Source organism: Taudactylus pleione, unplaced genomic scaffold, assembly GCF_031769625.1.
Source record: "Taudactylus pleione unplaced genomic scaffold, aTauple2 ptg000228l, whole genome shotgun sequence".
NCBI classification, from domain to species: Eukaryota; Metazoa; Chordata; class Amphibia; order Anura; family Myobatrachidae; genus Taudactylus; species Taudactylus pleione.
In genome coordinates this window covers 1293449-1314238 of record NW_028284630.1, presented here as the reverse complement: position 1 = coordinate 1314238, position 20790 = coordinate 1293449, and the positions used below count along the sequence as shown (strand labels likewise).

At 40.9% G+C, this 20790-nt stretch overlaps 1 protein-coding gene across 2 annotated transcripts in view; it reads left to right on the top strand.

Moving 5' to 3' along the window:
- The window catches only part of DPYD (dihydropyrimidine dehydrogenase), a 1460234-nt gene that overhangs the window by 670887 nt on the left and 768557 nt on the right, over window positions 1-20790 (top strand). For both annotated transcript variants that reach the window (XM_088479173.1, XM_088479172.1), the window contains exon 10: window positions 16101-16270. In XM_088479173.1, coding sequence (XP_088335299.1) covers window positions 16101-16270 — 170 coding nt within the window. The remainder of the gene's footprint in view (window positions 1-16100; window positions 16271-20790) is intronic.

Here is a 20790-nt window from a genome sequence, read left to right as displayed (position 1 = left end):
TTAGAACAGCAGGTTTTTGTAGAGATGCTGGATATAATGGAAGCCGAAAGTGTGCCCTCTGGGCTGCTGAGAAAGGGACCGGCTATCATAAAAATTCAGAAGCAGAATTAAACTAGATTATGAACGTTCCTGCCAAAGTCTCTCCAAAAATTCTCAGCTGACTTTACCTTTTATTTTATACATCTTTATTTTCCCTAGTAAAATATATCTAATGTCACCTTTAGATGTTTTAATACACAACAGCATCATATTTTTATTAGAGGTAAATAAATATCTGGCATGATTGTTGTACCATTTCATTATTTAACATATGTGTTTCATTATGTAGTGAATGTGATTTGGCTATGCACGCAAAAGATAAATTATGCTCCTTGCGGCAGCTAATAATAATCAGGCAGTAAGAGTTATGCTGTATCATAGATAGATTAAGCTCTGCATTTCATATGATTGCTACTTTGCTAGAAGGCTTCATTATATTTCTCCCTATGTGAAAGGATTGTAATATATATATATATATATATATATATATATATATATATATCAAGATTGTTTTTATATAAATATATATACATACACACAACATATCTACAGTGTATAATGTATGTATATAGTACTGTGCAAAAGTTTTAGACAGGTGTGGAAAAAATGCTGCAAAGTAAAAATACTTTAAAATAATTAAATTGTTAATAGTTTATCTTTATCAATTAAAAAAATGCAAAGTGAATGAACTGAAGAGAAATCTAATTCAAATCAATACTTGGTGTGACCACCCTTTGCCTTCAAAACAGCATCAATTCTTCTAGGTACACTTCCATACAGTTATTGAAAGAACACGGCAGGGAGTTTGTTCCAAACATCTTGTAGAACTAACCAGAGATCTTGTGTGTATGTAGACTTGCTCACATCCTTCTGTCTCTTCATATAATCCCAGACAGACTCGATGATGTTGAGATCTGGGCTCTGTTGGAGCCATATTATCACTTCCAGGACTCCTTGTTCTTCTTTACCCTGAAGATAGTTTTTAATGACATTGGCTGTATGTCTGGGGTCATTGTCTTGCTGCAGAATACATTTGGAGCCAATCAGACACCTCCCTGATGGTATTGCATGATGGATAAGTCTGTATTTCTCAGCATTGAGGACACCATTAATCCTGACCAAATCCCCAACTCCATTTGCTGAAATGCAACCCCAAACTTGCAAGGAACCTCCACTGTTGCCTGCAGAGACTCATTATTGTACTGCTCTCCAACCTTTCAGTGAACAAACTGCCTTCTGTTACAGCCAGATATTTTAAATATTAACTTATCAGTCCAGAGGACCTGCTGCCATTTTTCTGCACCCCAGTTCATTTGTTTTTGTGCATAGTTGAGTCACTTGGCCTTGTTTCCCCATCAAAGCTATGGCATTTTTGGCCACAATTCTTCCATGAAGACCACTTCTGGTAAGAATTCTCCTAACAGTAGATGGGTATACTTGGGTTCCACTGGTTTCTGCTATCTCTGAGCTGATGGCACTGCTGAAAAAATTCCAATTTTGAAGGGAAGTAAGCTTGCTGTGTCTTTCATTTGATGCACTAAATTTCCTTAGCCGACCACTGCGACTACGGTCCTCAATGTTGCCCGTTTCATTGTGCTCCTTCAAAAGAGCTTGAACAGCACATCTTGAAACCCCAGTCTGCTTTAAAATCTTTGCCTGGGAGAGACCTTGCTGATGCAGTATAACTACCTTGTGTCTTGTTGCTGTGTTCAGTCTTGTCATGGTATATGACCTGTGACATGAAACTGTCTTTCACAACCTTACCTTTGTAGCAGAGTCTGGCTGTTCCTCATCCAGTTTTAAGCCTCCTACACAGCTGTTTCTGTTTTAGTTAACATCTGTGTTTCAACTTGCATATGAAAATGATGATCATTATCACCTGTTTGGTATGATTGGTTAATCATACACCTGACTATAATCCTACAAAATCCCTGACTTTATGCAAGTGTATCTAGAAGAATTGATACTGTTTTGAAGGCAATAGGTGGTCACACCAAATATTGATATGATTTAGATTTCTCTTCTGTTTATTCACTTTGCATTTTTGTTTTATATATATATATATATATATATATATATATATATATAAATAGATGTGTATATGTGTGTATGTATAAATGTATGTGCATGTTATTTGTATATGTGTGTATGTATATATCACTGAAGTGCCAAAAGTCAAGAGATAGATGCCTTGTATTGCATAGGATACCCTCTAGCCTTGCAAAGTGGCATCGATTCCACCAGTGGACAGAAGACCTCTGGAGAGATGTTGACCCACACAGTCTGGATAGCTTCCCACAGCTCCCTGATACTTGTAATTTAAATATTTTGGTTGCAAATGGACCTCTACACCACATCCCATAAATGCCCCATTGGGTTCATGTTGGGCTAACATGGTGGATACACTATTATCAGAACTCTCCAGAATGCTCCTTGAACCAGATCTGGACAACTTGGGATAAATGACATAGTGCATTATCCTGCTGGAAAAATCCATCATTGTTGGGGCACATGAAGTCCATGAAGGGCTGCAAATGGTCATCAAGCAACACAATGTAGCGGTTACCAGTCATTGACGAGTTCAGATGGACTAGCGGACCCAACCCATGCCATGTGAACACACTGCTCACCATTATGGAGCCATCGCCAACCTGCTCGGTGCCTTGTTGACAACTGGGGTCCATTGCCTAATGGGATATTTGCCACATCTGAACCCTACTATCATCCAAAAACAACTGGAACCGTGACTCATAGGACCACTCCACATGTTGCCAGTCCTCCTTGGTCCAATTAGTCATGTCACTAGCCAGGTGAAGCGCTGTGTATGGTGCCGTAGTGTTAAAAGGGGCATTCTGGTTGGTCGTTTGCTCCCATATCCCATGGAAGATAAAGAACGCTGCACTGAACTGCTGGATATGCGCCTGGTACTTCCTGCATTGAATGTGGATGTGATTTGATCCAGTGTCACTTGTCTGTTACCAGGTCTGGACATTTCCAAGACGTCATATTATGGTGACAATACCTATCATTACCTTTACATAATGCTATCCATTATTTTTTTTGGCACTTCTGTGTATACATATTGTATATATATGTGTGTATGTGTATCGATATCTATCTCTTTATATAGGTGTATGTATAGATAGATAGAATAAAAAATATTTATTCTACAGGAATTTAGATGCAAATGTTTTAAAAAAAATGCAAATATTTAAAAACAACGGGGAATAATTACTTAACATTATTATTTTATATATTAATGGATGTGTCAATGCAACATTTGGATACATAAAACATTTTACAGAGCAGTTGCTAGAAGTATACAGATATTGTTGTATTGTTGAATTTTACTTGCAACAATATATGAACACTATATGGTAATAGAACTTCAGAGATATTGGTTGCATGCATTTGCAAATACATGAGAAGCTGCTAGGCCACGTCATGGCTTCTCTGTCACTAGCAGTCCCTAACACTAAGGGGTTCATGTCTGGGGCACAGAGCACCCCAAAAAACGTCTATCCCAGGACCCCCCCAGGGCATCACACGAAAATGGAAAAAGAGTGACAGTGAGGTGTAAAGTATAGATGTACGCGAGTAGTTAATAAGTGTTGAAAAAGAGGTTAAAATATATGTGAAAAAAATACATGAATAAAAAACAAACATAAAAGGTGATGTGAAAAGTAACTATGTGTATTAAGTGGTGATGCCCTGAGGAGGCCCAGCCAGAGTAGCCTCGGGGGCCCTACGCCCAAACTCTCACCCCAAATGTAATATATACCAATTATAAGGCCTCATAATAAAGGCACATATATATTTTGGCAAATGTACACATCTATACTTTACACTGCACTGTCACTCTTTTTCTATTTTCATGTGATGCCCTTGGGGGGGGGGTCCTGGGCTGGATGTTTTTTGGGGTGCTCTGCGCCCCGGATGTGAATCCCTTAGTGTTAGGGACTGCTAGTGACAGAGAAGCCGTGATGTGGCTTCCCATGAATTTACAAATGCATGCAACCAATATCTCTGAAGTTCTATTACCATATAGTGATCTTATATTGTTGCAAGTATAAGTGTGCTGAGGTTTCTAGGTATACCTCCTTACTTTAGAAAGACATGTCCAAGGTGTGGATGGAGGGCGCATTGTAGCAGTCATGTCACCGTGTCTTTGCCCCTCCCTTCCCCCTATTTAAAGTTGTGGCATCTTACAGCAGAGTCACAATGACACGATTCAATGTGAATCACGTAATCAAACCCTAGGTCACGCAGCAGTCTGGAAGAAACACCCTCCCCTCCAAAAGAAAAAACATAAATAAATAAATAGATAAATAAATAAATTGTGTCTCTCCTGGACATTGCTGGAGAGTTTGTAAGCATACTTTTTGGGTGATATTTGATAGTGGTGGATGATACAATGATAGTGATTAAGGTTGCATCTCAGCATCTAGACTTGTTCGGCATCCCATAGGCTACATATGAATTATATAGTTAGGGTGAGAGTTTTGTTATAGTGGTGCTGGAAGTATATGAACCCTTTAGAATTCTCAGACTTTCTGCATAAAAGTAACTGTAAATGTGTTCAGTTCTTCTAAATAATAACAATTGAGTAAAAGAATTCAAAGGCACAAATAACACACAAATATACTTTTTTTTCATTCATTTATTTATTAGATGGATGCATTATTACATTTATTTGAGGAAAATGTATACATTTAGGATTTAGTAACTGGTGTGAACCCATTGACCATCACTTCAGTCAAATGTTTACACTAATTGCTCTTTATTCCTGCACATCGGCTTGGGAAAATTTTGGCCAATTCCTTCTTACAGTAATTCTTCAACTAATGGATTTTGGTTGACTTTATTGCATGAACACCCCACTTCAGGTTCTGATACAACATTTCTTTTGGGTTAAGATCTGGACTTGGACAGGATTTGACTTTACGTTAATAATAATTCTATTAATGATGGTAAGCTGTATTTGTTCCATGACATCTAAAGAACCTTAAAGCCATGAAAACACCATGTCCATGTTTTTAAGTTGGGATGAGATTCTTATGCTTTAATGCAGTGTTTTGTTTTCTCCAAACATAATGTGACTCATTTAAGACAAAAAGTTATGTTATCTTCTCAGCAATGGAAGTATCTAGTTGATCAGGCTGGACACTGCCCTGTTTTGAGCTGAAACTGTCTATGTATATGGAGCCGCAATGGCATTTTACTTGAGTCGTTTGTAAACAAGTAAACAATTGTAACATGTCAGTATACAGTATGTAAGTCAGTGTGTCCTATACAAGCATTTTAGTTTAGCTTTAACTTCTTTTTGCCTTTTGTTATATTCTGGGCACTGAGGGCCTGATTCAGAGCCAGACGCTATTTGCGCTCGCTCGTTCAGAAAAAGGGGCCGGCTATTTAAATTGAGTGCTCGCTCTTTGCGGTCTGTTGACGCCTCTATGTCTGAGCGAGCGAATGAAACATGCGCTCGCTATTTTGTAAAGACGCCCCCTGGCCGCTCGCATCCTACGTCATCTCCACTATTTATTTGATTAATCAAGTACATCGAAATGCGTCTGAACTGCTTGCAGTGCTTGTGGTAGGATTTTCCTACCGCAATCATGCGAACAGTTCAGGCTAAGAAACAACCAAGTGACGTGGTCGATGACGCTGCTTTGTTAATTATGCACACCCTTAAAACGCCCGTTTTGACTGTTTGGCACGCCTGCGTTCGGATCACCACTCCCCGTTTTCAAGCACCTTCCCCTTTACCACCCACAAACGCCTCATCCTGTTACTCAAATTAGCAGGCACTCGCTATTTTGCGAGCGCTCAATTTCTGACCGCAATGACTGGTTGGCGCATACGCATTACGACCCATACGCATGCACAGATGTGCGAACATCGCTCGGAGCGAACGAGCGGCCGCTTACGAGCGGCTCTGAATCAGGCCCTGAGTACATATCTAATTTAACACTAGAACGGCAAAATGAGTCAAATGAACCCTACCTTCATTTTTCCTTCAATAATTTATTCAGTTGTTTTACTTTTTTCCTCCAAATATCGTCACTTTTCCTTGTTTTTTTCCCTTTTATGGTGATGTATTGCAATCTGCAATACTAAATGTTTTTGTGACATTTCTTGGAATATACTTTTAGCATACTACATGAAATGTGTGATACTTTTTGATTTTCGATTTAAATACAAAAACTTTGCTTCTCAATCCAACTCTGTGCCATGTTTCTAATCTAAGTGCATTTTTTCAGAAACTTATTATTTTCCTCTTAGCTGACCCTCCTAAACACAGTTTGTACACATGATTTGTACTTTTCACCCACATTTTCCTCACATGGCTCTGTGGCACTTCTCACAGAAATCACTGCTCTTGTTGTCTTTGCACAAACCAAATTGACACTTTGTCCACTTTTTAGATGACCTTGGTCCTGCAACCTCTTCTTCTTGACACTGTCCTTCTTGCTCTCTCTCTTTAGTTTATTCACCAGCTGAAGAATTTACTTTTACAGTTCTTATATCCTTCTTTGCTCACTGCTACTTCAGCATGCAGTGTACTGAGAGGAGCAACGTTTTTATTTTTCTTTCCCTGGTACACAGCCAAGTTGCAGTCTCTGTTGCAAGATGTTATTGGAGTGCATTTCTGTATTGAGCTTCTTTACGTCAACAGGAATTTCAAGACACATTTTGTTTCTTGTTCCCATCAATGACGTTTTCTTCTATTGGAACTTTTTGTCAAGTTGAAGAGACATGAAGAAGTTGTCTTTCGTTGTGTTTCTTTTTTTGGTTTAGAAATGGCTCCATGAGGTAGAGAATGATGTACTCTCCTAGTGGCTGTTTTTTGGGATGGATGTCCTCTTTCCAAGGTATGGGAAGGCATTGCAGACATACTTCATCACTACATCTGCAGCAATCCAGAATTAGGGGTATATTTACTAAAGTGAGAGTTTCTAGAAGTGGATATGTTGCCCACCAATCAGATTCTGCTAAATATTTAACTAGCACCTTCTAGAAGATAATAACTAGAATCTGATTGGTTGTTATGGGCAACATCTCCACTTCTAAAAACTCTCACTGTAGTAAATTTATCCATTAGAGTCCATTTTTGTCAGGCTTGTTTGGTTTTCTATTGCTGCAATACGTGACAATAGAAATCCAGCCCAATAGCCATTTATTAGTAAATATATGCCCAATACATGAAATAGAGCACTTGCTGGCAAATCCAGACATTAGCAAAATGAAGTACAGCGTTGTTATCTATTCATTTGTCATTTTAATCTTCACCCATTATGCATCTACAGTAGGTGTGAGGTGTCTCACACCTAGAACCAATTTAACATTTTAACAACTTCTCTCCCATAAAAACATAAATCCAGCAGAGCATTGCAATGCATTCTACCTACACAGTAATTATATTAGGATTTTAAACATGGTTTAACATATCTAATTTTAGTATTTTCAATAATACAAATTTAACAAAGGAGGTTTCAGCAGTTTCATTTAATTCTAGCTTGGCTTAATTAAAAAGTTAATTGCTTTACCTGGCACAAGAGATACTTAATTAAGTTGAATATATTTATATTACACAGTGTACTATTTTTTACTATGGTTATATTGTTAAGGTTGTATATGCTTCATTTGCAGTACATTAAGCACAGCTACAGTCATTTAATAGTTTATGTTTCACTTTTTTAAGTAAATAAAAAATTGAGTTGAACATGGCAATACCATAAAACAACACTGTAACATAAATTTAAGAAGTATAAACAGGATAGATGCAACCCCAACTTTAGCGGTCAGAATGTTCCTTATTTTGGACTTTTTATCATTTTCAAAAGAGCAGGGTAAGCATGTTCAGTCCAGCGCCTACCGCTCTCGTCTTTTAAGGGAGGGGTATCAGGTGGGTATGTATCTTAGACAACAGGTGGAGGTCACAGGCTTCAGACCTGATGAAGAACAGGCATTGCCAGCCACCCTTAGTTCTAGGCCCTAATAAAGGGCACATCCACAATAGTTCCACCACTGACTTTTTCTCAAATGATTTCAGTTACTTTGAGTACATCTTCCATTAAACTGTTATGTTTGGTAGCAAAATCTTTAGGCAGGATTTAGACTGTTGTGCTCAATTAACTTAGACATCCCAGATCTATTGGTTTTATGTAACATACTTAACATTTTTTGAAAAATAATAATAAAAGCTTTTAATAAAAACATGCTTTGGTGGAGAAATATGAAGCAAAACATTCAAAGATTCTCTACTCTACAAGTTAGCAGACACTCAGTGTTGCTGGGGATGGGAGACAGGGGAACAGAGGTGCAGTAGTGACAGAGATACTGCTAGGAGTAGGTACCAAGAATTTGGGACTATTCCTGAGGGATTATAGTCTAAAGGGATGGGTGTAACTGGAATGGTGAACTGGGAAAGAGAGTTTGGTGGGAAGTTGAGGAGTATATTAATGAATTATGAGGAAGGCTGATAGGCCATGAGGAAGGCTTTTATGAGAGGAGAGTCTTAAGGGATTGTTTGAAGGTGTTGATATTGGAAAATAGAGTGATAGAGAAGAGATACTGTAGTGAGGTTTAGGGCAGTGGGGCAGCACAGGAATTATATTGGATGTGGGCGTTGAGAGGAGGCGACCAAAGTTAAGATAAAGTGGTGGTCAGTAGCTGAGCATAGAGGGCTGGAAGAAGTGTGAACAGCAATGTGGTTGGAGATGTAGGGGAAGTGGCATGATTGAGAGTTTATATGTGAAGGTAAGGAGTTTAAATTGTACTCAGAAATGGATGAGGGGCCAGTGATGTAGTTGGCATAGGGGCAAGTCCAGCACAGAGTGACAAGAGAGGAAAATGTATATATTTTAGAATGTATGCTTTTGCGAGCAGGACCCTCTACCCTCTTGTGCTTTTCATCTACTTCTTACTCCCCACTAGGGCACGTAACATTTCGTTGCTTAGCTCTGCTGCTTATGTGGGTGTTATGGTCGCTAATGTAGCAATGTATATTATCCATGTCCTTGTCCTGCATTGTATTGTAAGTCTTTCTTCACCTATTTGTTTATATACTTTGTAAGGCGCTGCCGACCACTTGTGGCGCCATATAAATGATAATAATAAATGTGATGGACAGCAGCAGTAGATAGATTGAAGTAGTGATAGAATGGACAGCAAGGAGGAGGTTACATTAATCCATGCAGGAAATGAGAAGTGCATAAATGAGAGTTTTTAGTAATAACCATGGTGAGAAAAGGTCTAATTTTAGAGATATTTTTAAGATAAACATAGCATGCTTGTAAGATAGACTGGATGTGGGAAGTGTATTAGAGGACGGGGTCATGGATTGTGCCCAGGCAGCATTCTTGGGGACAGAGTTGAGAATGTGTTTCAGTTTTGAAATATTAAGTGCTGGGATGTCCAGGAGGAGCTATCAGAAATAAGAGAAAATGGGAGGTATAGAGAACAGGAGAGAAATTAATATGTCATCAACGTAGAAGTGGTTTTGGAGGCCAAAGGAGCTGAGGAGATCTCTGAGTGAGGAGGTGTATAGATAGAAGAAAAGGGGACCAGGAACAGATCCTTGGGAATCACTGACATGTAGAGGAAGAGACAGAAAACCAAACGTTATAGAGGTAGGAGGTCAACTATAATTCACGGAAACAAACAGAGTGAAGTGTTGAAAAGGAGGAATCAGTGGTCCACAGTATCAAAGTCAGTGGACAGGTCAAGGAGGATGAGTAGAGAGAAATGACTCCTGGATTTAGCAGTGAGAAGATTTATGCAGTGTTAAAAGTAAAATTAAACCCACTTATTTAAACTACAGTCTAATCTATATTATATCAGTATTTATCTGTGATCATCAGAAAGTTTCAATCATCTATTTCGACTTTTAATGCTCCCTTCTGGGAGGTTAATTTGGGAGATTCAGGGGGGCATAACACCATGAATTAAGCTTCTTGACTGTCCATTTCACTGGTGATCTGGCCAGTTAGGTTGCTCTAATTTCTGTGGCGCTCTAATCTCTTTGGTGTTCAGGAGAGCTCCCTAAAATTCATGATTGAAGTCATTCTGGGAGAGTAGGCAAATATGGCCTCAATCAAGTAGTTACTGTACAATACTTTTATGTCTAATATAATGTACAAGTGATGGTAAGCAGGATCGGATTCAGTGGCAAACGCAGGATTTTGAAAGGGGTGTTTCCAATACTTAGTTACTAAACCAGTGACAAAATAATCTAACCACATACAGGCAGCACTCCTCAGGTACTCAATAATCAATACTCAATAATCCAAGTTTGTTAATCCATTACTGTGCAATGTTTCAGATGCATTTATTACATCTTTCGTCAATGCATCTGAAACGTTGCACAGTAGTGGATTAACTAGATTGTATTATTGAGTATCCGAGGAGTGCTGCCTGTATCTGATTGTATTTTGTTGTAAGTTCAAGACTGAGTGGTCTGCTTAGTTCTTATGTATACTGTATATAGACCGTTGTATAGTCTGGCACTCAGGTTGAATTGAATAAAGTTCAGGGGTGCCCTCCTGTAGTTTAATTATATGGAATATACCATGTGTAGCTGTTCATCCCCTCCAATAAATAAAAAGGCGGCACTGAGTCATCCATTACAAACATACACAATGACATAAACATGCACACAGACACACACACACTGACAAAGCCTGCACACATACAATGACACACACACTGACAAAGCCAACACACATACAATGACACACACTGACAAAGCCTACACACATACAATGACACACACACTGACAAAGCCTACACACTGACAAAGTCTGCACACATACAATGACACAGACACACACTGACAAAGCCTACACACATACAATGACACAGACTCACACACTGACAAAGCCTACACACATACAATGACACACACTGACAAAGCCTACACACATACAATGACACACACACTGACAAAGCCTACACACATACAATGACACACACACTGACAAAGTCTACATACATACAATGACACACACTGACAAAGCCTACACACTGACAAAGCATACACACATACAATGACACAGACTCACACACTGACAAAGCCTACACACATACAATGACACACACACACTGACAAAGCCTACACACAGACAATGACACAGACTCACACACTGACAAAGCCTACACACATACAATGACACACACACTGACAAAGCCTACACACATACAATGACACACACACTGACAAAGTCTACACACATACAATGACACAGACTCACTCACTGACAAAGCCTACACACATACAATGACACACACACTGACAAAGCCTACACACATACAATGACACAAACACTGACAAAGCCTACACACTGACAAAGTATACACACATACAATGACACAGACTCGCACACTGACAAAGCATACACACACAGATAAACACCGAATGCAGCCAGTTAAATACAGTGCTGGCATCAGTTATTAAAGATCCCCCCCCACGACAAACCCCTCCCCCCACCAGCACCCCCCACAAGTGGACATTACACAGACCTGCGGTGCGGCTCTGGGAGAGAGTGCCGAGATTATGGGCACTTTCACTCAGCAGCAGCTCTTAGCCTCCCTACAAGGCTGGTGCCCCCATGGGAACTGCCGGGGTGGAGCTGCGTGCTACCGCTGCAGGTCCCCCTACAGCCAGCCCAGCCAGGAACAGCCTGAGCTCCAGCTCATTTCTCTACAAAAAAAAATATATGTTTAGGCACGCTGCGCGGCAATGGAGCGCCGGCAGGGGGGTTTCTAGGTACTCGTAAACCCCCCCTGCGTGTGCGTATGGGATTAAGAGCCAAATGTGTCTTGGGCTTAAAATATTCAAAGACCTATAGTGAGAAGGAGAAAAGCTGTGACAAGTTCTGTGTGGGTGTGGCCAGAACCTCATGGGTGTGTACACTCCTATACTATCAGCCCCAATGTTTCCCTAAATGCACACAAATAGAAAAATGTGTTCATTTTATGAGAAAACTTAAAACTAGAAATACAATTCTAATACTTCTGATTTATGGCAACTGTGTTGCCAGACACAGTAAACAGCTGGTTATCATAATGCTGCCATGATGATCTGACTTAAATGGAGGCCTGGAGCTGTACCTCCATCTGCCCCATTGTTAATCTGGCACTGATGGCAATTATATGTGCAAATTACTGTAAATGATAGCAGGTAGGAGAGCAAGGGGGAAACATGAATGCACTGGTGTATCTATGATGTATGCAGTGTGTGCTGTGTACACAGGTCCCTGAGCCCAGGAGTGTCACACTCTACCCATTCAATATAATTACCTTGTGGCTGCATCTACAGGAATATGGAGCTGTACATGCACAGTAAAAGAATAACCAGGAGACATGCTCTGCCAGCTGTACTCACTGCACATGGGTGGTCTGCACGGAGAATCCCCTCCTTTCATAAGATGCCCATGCATTGAAGGACAGTTCTTGCACTCAATATAAAATCCAGAATGCCATTCTGTGATGTACCCAATGCACTTAAGCCCTAGCCTGAGCACCATTTTATATTAGAGATAAGCAGATTTGATTTCCTGGAAACCGAACACAGCTGAATTTAGGGGTTATGAGTCGAACTGAACCGTGGCTTGGGTCTTCCCACCAAGATTGGATATCAAAATGAGGCAAAATGTCATCTTTCCAGCACCAGTTCTCGCGTGATTTGCATTGCATATAAAAGTCCCTCCCTCATGATCCAGGTGTCATTTCACACAGGAGATCAGGGGGACAGTGAGACTGTGGGCTGGAACACTGTGTTGTGTGTTCAGAACCAAGCACTATGTAAAAAATGTGTTAAAGGGGAACTGTGTTATCATAAAAAACTCCATTAGGGTGCCACTGCCATAGAAGCACTGTGAGGCACTGTGTTTTATTTATTTATTTATTACCAGTTATTTATATAGCGCACACATATTCCGCAGCGCTTTACAGAGAAGATCTGGACATTCACATCAGTCCCTGCCCCAGTGAAGCTTACACTCTATATTCCCTACCACATGTACACGCACACACATACAGACTAGGGGTAATTTGTGTTGGGAGCCAATTAACCTACCAGTATATTTTTGGAGTGTGGGAGGAAACCGGAGCACCCAGAGGAAACCCATGCAAGCACAGGGAGAATATACAAACTCCACACAGGTAGGGCCATGGTGGGAATCGAACCCATGACCTCAGTGCTGTGAGGCAGTAACGCTAACCATTACACCGTCTGTGCTGCCCTGTGTTAAAACAAACAAACAAATAAAACACTGTTGTGGGCACTGTGTTAAAATAAAAGCCATTAGGGTACCATTACAAGTGTTGTGTGGCCCTGTGTTGTGTCCAGGCACTGTGGTAAAATATAACTTCATTAAGGTGCCATTACTAGGAATGCTGTGAGACACTGTTTTGTGTGTTCGAGCAATGGGCCTGATTCAGAGCCGCTCGTGAATGCACAGTGCTCGCAAGCGGCTCGATGTTTGTGATCTGCGCATGCGCCGCATCCAGCGTGCGCATGCGTGAGCCCTGTCGAGCGACTGAGGTTCAGTTGCTACAGGGCTCGCTACAAGAAGGGGCGGCTGTCGATGGTGAGTGACAGCTCGCCCCATTTTGTAGGCATGTAGGGGGGGTGGTTGGCCAAATGCAGGCATTCCCTTAGGAACGCCTGGCATTTGAGGGAGGACCTACTGCCATCACAACTGATGTCAGTAGTTGAGTTCCTGCTCTACTAGAGCAGGAAATCCACTCGGCCTTGCTGCAGCCAAGACCCTACCACAGGGTCTCGTCTAAAGGCCGATGGTCATGATTATCACGATGGGCTCCTTGTTACTCACACAAGCTGTGTAGTAGGCTCCCACAGCTTTGCGAGCGGCAAGAGACAAAATAAATAAATAAAAACTCCCACATTACCTGCGAGCAACCAGCCCTTATGAGCGGGTCTGAATTAGGCCCAATGTGTTAAAAAAACGCCATTAGGGTGCCATTACTGGGAGTGCTGTAAGACACTGTGTTGTGTGTTCAGGCACTGTGTTAAAAAAAAACTGCCTCCAGTATGTACTCGGAAAGAGTGTTTAGCACAGCCAGGATTCTTGTGAGCGATTGACGTAGGAGGCTACTTCCTAAAAATATGGAAAAACTAATGTTCATAAAAATTAACTACAAACTCTATGAAGAAGACTTTAGCCGCCAATTACATCAAAGTACAGAAACTTCCTTTTATGGTGGATTCCAATGGGTATGAGCTAATATTGTATGATGAAGATATTAACACTGTAGAGATTATTAACAACACTGTTAGCTGCCTCAAGCCCAATGGTAGCTTGTTTTTTGTGGGCCCAAACAAACAAAACACTTCAGACACAAAAGTGGCAGTCCCTGTCGCTGAAGTGCTTGGTTTGTTAAATTGTCCATGTCCTTTATAATATACAGCATGAGGGTGGGTGGAAGAGCCAAGGACAATTCCATCATGCACCCTTTTTCTTTTCATTATGGGCTGTATTGTTAAGGGGGCATTGATGATGGTCTTCTGCCTGTTGCAAGGCTATTTGAATCTCTTGTATTCTGCTGAGGCCTGTGATTTGCTGCATGCATCAGTTTGCAATTGCAGAATCAAAACTCACATTTGGATTCCTTTTGTTTAATAATTTGCTCCACATGTGAAATTTCATTAATTTTATTTAGAATCAATCAATCAATCCTTAATTTGCCTTGCACTACTGTACATACTCCATCTCCATTTGCCTGTACTGCCCTCTAGCCTCTGATCTAGTTCTTGATTAATGAAAGCATTCTTTCTATGGGGTCATATAGTTTATTAAACTGCCAACCTATCTGCCACTGCTGTGCTGCAATGTTTCATAGATGTGCTATTTTCTTTTAAACTGCTGCAAGTTTGTGCCGCTGCTCTGTTGCTTAGTTTAGCCAACTAGCTGGCTGCAGACTATGACCAATATTGGTTCTTATGAACTTTAAAAACAATCCAGATCCAAAACCAAAACACTTGAGGGTGGTTTTGGCAAAACCAAAACCTAAACATTATGATGAATTAGAACCAAAATCAACACATGGTGGTCCGCGGCCATCTCTATTTTATATACAGTCCTGATTATTCTACTGAAGGATGGGGTGGCAGATAACAGGTCAGTTTCGTGATCTGAGAATGGGAAGGAAGACAAGTAAAAAGATTTTGGTATAAAATGCATGTGAAGCAGTATCCAAGCATCTAACTTGTTTTACTTCATCACTGGGATCATCTGACATACTGTAATTAAAGATTATGTGTATATAGTAAGCTCATATTGTATCCTAAAACAAATGGAACAGGAACAGTTAAATCTACTAAGCTGTCACTTAGCATGCACTGTAATATAGTATACAGTATGTGTAATACAAACTTTTTAGGCACCTGAAGGCTAGGGAGAACTCAACCAATCTTGGTTGAGCTTCCCCAAGCCTTCAGGTGCCTAAAAGACAAAGGTGTCATATGCCATTTATAAATCCAAGCACAGACTTATAAAGACTTCTTAAATGAATGGTATCATAATTCATAACGTCACTTTTCATCTTCAAGAAATAGACATGTGGAGCATCCAAGAATATCCTTTCCATGTAAAAGCCAATATACATTTCTTCCCTTAAGTGGTATAAATGGTAATAAAATAATAATGTTCCTCTAATATCTAAAATGCATTGAGGATTTCTTTACAATAATACATTGCTTAAACACCATTTGAATAGCTGAGAAATTATCCGCTGCAGAGACATGAGAAAGCTTATTTCAACCATAATGTTAGAATTTCAAATCCCCTGAGAGTAAAGGCAGATAAAATGCAGTTTCTGTAAGAGTATGGACTATGAAATTACGTATATGAGCACATCTTCCGATATGGGAATAGAACTGTCTTTCAGTGAAGCAGAATAATATGATAGTGACACTCTGTGCTTGGAAACTGCAAGATGCAATTTTACACTGCTTTAAGTACATGTATCTTTCTGAGTTGACATGCAAAATTGTTTAGCTGCTTGAAAATGTCTTCACTCCCTTTTTCATTACTTAGGGATGTGTGCCTGTCACTCTCCGCTGCCGTCCATAAAGGGTGCAGTTATCGTTCTAGGAGCTGGAGACACCGCCTTTGACTGCGCTACCTCTGCCTTGCGTTGTGGCGCACGTAGGGTATTTGTGGTGTTTCGGAAGGGATTCACTAATATTCGAGCTGTTCCTGAAGAGGTACATTTGAACTATGCAAACATACAAAAGATTAATGATGAAAAAAATGACATTAAACAATTTTGTGTGTTTATGATTTGTTGAGTATGAATTTGGAATCTCTGCAACTGGGACCTCCATCAGGAATCCTAAAGCCCCATACAAAAGTACATGCACCCTTTCTTCCCACTAGCAGCTTTAATCATTTTTTAATCATTTAAACATTGGGCACATGGCCTCAACATGAGAATGCATTATAATGATCTGATTGTAGCATTTTGGCAATTCAGCTATGCCCAAGGGAGAAAAGAGGGGGCAGGCGCAAAGTAACAGGGGCCAGGCCAGCCAATGAGGTGTTGTTAAAGGATGGTGTGGCCATGCCACTTGCCCATTTATCAATGAGTTTTATCATACGCACCAGGTTTTAAAACTCGTTGCGTATGATAAATGGTGCTCAAGCCAATCAGCTCCCAACTGCATTTTTCAAACTGATGACAGTTCGCAGCTGATTGGCTGGAGCACCATTATCGTACACAAGTTTTAAAAACTCACCAAAATGGTCACGTCAAGTCTATGTTTGAGCTGCCACTCCCCCGTTACCTCCCCCAAAGGTACCTGCCTGTTAATTACAGTACTTTGTGAATAAATCCTCCCACCAAGTGACATCACAAGAGCATCACATGCCCCCCACCACCTCTTGGTTTCATAGCGATCATCAATATCAGTGCATACTTACACCTGCCCTATCTTTATTGCAAGCGATCTCTGCATGTGCGGAATTCGCCATAGTGCCCAATTCCAATGACACGCTCCCACTGAACCCCCTGTTGCGGTGCAGTTACTTCAATTTTGCTGCAAGTGGAGATGTGACTGAGTTGTGTATGACTCTGAATTGACCATAGATACATGCCCTCAGATATGGAGCATAACAAATCCAAGATCTTCTGCAAAAAAGACGTATCTGCAAGTTAGCATTGGCCTTTCAGAAGTATAATTACAATGATTGAAAGGGAGTACAAAAATATTCTTATTTACTTCAAATGAATACAATTAAAATTAGGGGTGAGCGGGTTCGGTTTTACTCGGTTTTACTCGGTTCTTATCGCCACTTTACCGCAAATTCGGTTCGATTTTATTCGCTATCCAAAACACGTGTTCGGCGATAGCCAATAAAAAGATCCGAGTAAAACCGAACCCGCTCACCCCTAATTAAAATAAAACATTCCAGTGACTGAATAAGTGGTATAGCAGATCCCACTTTTGATCTTTAAAGCAAATATGCAGGTACAGTAAATTATAGCTTTCATATGAAACAAGTTATTACAGAACATTGAGCAAGGAAAATTAAAGAAAAAAAAATGTTCTTCTTACCAAAAAGAGCCTATAGCATCCAAACGCGGTCCCCAAGGCTCCCCAACAGTTCTGGTTTTAAAGATATCCATGGTTGAGCACAGGTGGTTAAATCAAATTGACTGAGGTACTAATTAAGTCACCTGTGCTCAACATAGGCTTGCCTACCCTCCCGATTTGTTCGGGGACCTCCCGAATATCGAGTGCCACTCCCAACCCCCAGGAAAGGCAGGCAAGCCTCCTGGCTGCCAAATCCCCCCCTCCCCCGTCCACTAATAGAAATCCCCGCAGCGGCGGGGGGCGATGACGCGATTTGCGCTGAATCGCATCATCGCAGCCTCGCCCCATGCTTCACAATGCCTTTAATTTTGGCATTGTGAAAAGGGGGCGGGGCCACGATGATGCAATCGTGCGGCCCTGCCCCCTGCTTCGCCCCCAATCCAGCATCAGTGTCTGTCCACACCCCCCACAGTATGCAGGCATTCAGCTCCCTCCCGGAAGGAGGGAGCTGAATGTCGGCAAGTATGGCTCAACCATGAATATCTCCAAAACCATGACTGTTGTTCTTTTATTGTTGTGTTTGTCCCCAATTGTAATCTACTGTGGAGTATGCTGGTACTAAATAAATAAATGTTAATAGTAAAAGTAACTGAAAATTTCCCATTAAGAAACAGCCAAGAGGCAACGTAGCAATAATATTTGTAAACTGTTGCATTCGTGTAATCAGCCTTTGAAGTACTGTAGTAGCTGCTTAATGATGTTTGCACAAACTAGTAAATGTAAACAATGTCTAATTCAGTATTAAGGGTATTGGCAGACGCACCAAACAGTACAGTAAGTCTATGTTCAGAAGGACACAAGATTATAGACAACAGATTAAGGATAACAATTTTATCAGCCAGGATAACCTGGCTGAGGTGCTCACAGCACCCGCCTCCCCTGCGCGCAGCACCGATACGCGTCGATGCAAAAGTTTACTTTTTGTTTCCTAAGGGGGTATGACAGCAATGCCCCCTTTCACCCGGGAATGCCCTGGCTGTCAGCGCCCTTGGCCGCACATGTGCAATGCAGCTGTGATGCATAAGCAGACCATCAATAATGCTGAACTGTGTGAAAATCGACATACTGTAGCACTCAACTCTGACTCAGGCCCAATGTACTGTAGTCGATAGTAGCCAATAGAAACAAATGTCTGGTTGCTCTGGGTTACTGCAAGAGATGTGGGATTCGTTTTCCTGAAAAACAAACACACCCGAACTCTGAATCAAGTTTTACTTTGGGAATCACTTTGGGGTTCCGAGTAGAACAGAGTCCCGGCTCGGGTCTGCTGTAAATTCAGAACTCGTCGGATTTATAAACCGAACTCTGGTTTTGGATTGCATGTAAACTGGTCCAAATTACATGCTCTTTAGCTGTTTTTATTGATGTTTTTATAAATTTTAGAGAACTCCGAAACCGAACCAAAACTGAATCCTAACCAAAACACTTGAGGGTGGTTTTGCCAAAATCAAAACATGTTGGTGCACATCTCTAGTTACTGCCCAGTTGTATTTTGTAAATCAACTCTTGTATGTGCTTTAAGAAAAAAGTAGTCTCATTTACGACGCACCATGGCTGTGCAGAACAAAACATTGTTTTGCACTGTCTAGGTGCACTGTCTGCCTGAGTGCTCTGCCCAATCTCAGGAGATGCCTATGCAAGCAATAAGAGCACCAGTGTGTGCAGAGAAGTGCAAAAATAAGAATAGTCGCAAACTATCAGTATGTAACTGTGAATGTCACATCAGAAGTCTAACCTACTCCTACCCTTCCACTTCAGAACAAGCCCCCACATTAAATAAAACTGTTCTGTTTTTCTGCAGTTTTTTCTTATTAATGGCTAAAATTAGTATTGTGCTACAAACAAAACTTTAGTATGTTTGAAGATTTATTATAATTATATTGTGCATATACAAATGTGCCTCTCAACCAAATCCAACTCGAAGGAACAAAATTTGTCCTGTTGAAAAAATGCAATGGGACACAATTTCAACAAGGTCAGGCTGTTGCAAAAATTAAATCTTTTTGTAAATGGCTGAGCAACCCTCACCCATTTACAAACACACTCTCTCCATTCTTTCAATAGTTATGATTTTTATTTTTGCACCTCCCTAGAGAACTGTGCACACCGATGCACCAACTCCGTAGTTTGCAAGGAACACCCTAGTTCAAAAATTATTGCCTTTGAAAGTCTAGGAAACACTCTACAGATTTTCACTGTTAGTGACCATGGATAAGTATGAAAAACCATATAGAAAATGCTTTATAATGTGATAGTTCCAAATGGTTAATAGAGCAGTAGCAGCATACTTGAGGGTAAATAGCTAAAGCATGATGTAATCATAATTAACATAACATAATTAAAGTGGCATATCTATAGGTGCAGACCCCATTGTGTGCAATGCAGCGGGTCCCCCGCTATGTATTCAGTTGGCAGTGCCATTTTCTAGGTAATATCCGTGTTGTATCTATAATGGGTGCAGGGTGCAACATAACAAAATCTGCTACGCATGTGCCATCTTCCCAATAATATCACTGTTAGAAAGTAAAGGGGGCCCTGCTACACAGTGAAGGGCTGCTGTACACACGCCTCCTGGACATTGATATGATATGAACAGAGAGTACAAGTATAATGGTAAAGAATGTTGATTATGAACATCTTAAATATCAAACCATACTTTCCAACATTCAGCACCCTCCTTCCGGGAGGGAGCTGAATGTTTGCACAGAGCAGGGGGTGTGGCCGAGCAATGATGGCGCATTGGAGGTGGGGATGGGGCCACGCGATCGCATCATCGTGGCCTCGTCCCCTCTTCACAATACCAAAAAAACAGCACTGTGATGCAAGGGGCGGTCCACAATAACGCGATTTAATGCGAAATGCATCACTGCACCCCCCCCTGCTGAAGGGGTTTCTATTAGTAGTCGGAGGGGCAGGCCTCAGCCGGGTGACTTACCTGCCTTTCTGGGGCGTTGGGAGCAACACCCGATATTCGGGAGGCTCCCAACCAAATCGGGAGGGTAGGCAAGCTAGTATCAAACTCAAATAGCCACCAATCACTGTCTTTAAGCACTGGTTCCCAAATTGTGTGTAGTGGTACCCTGGGGTGCCTCAGGTAACTCGTAGGAGTGCCTCGGGTTGGTAGTCCAGTA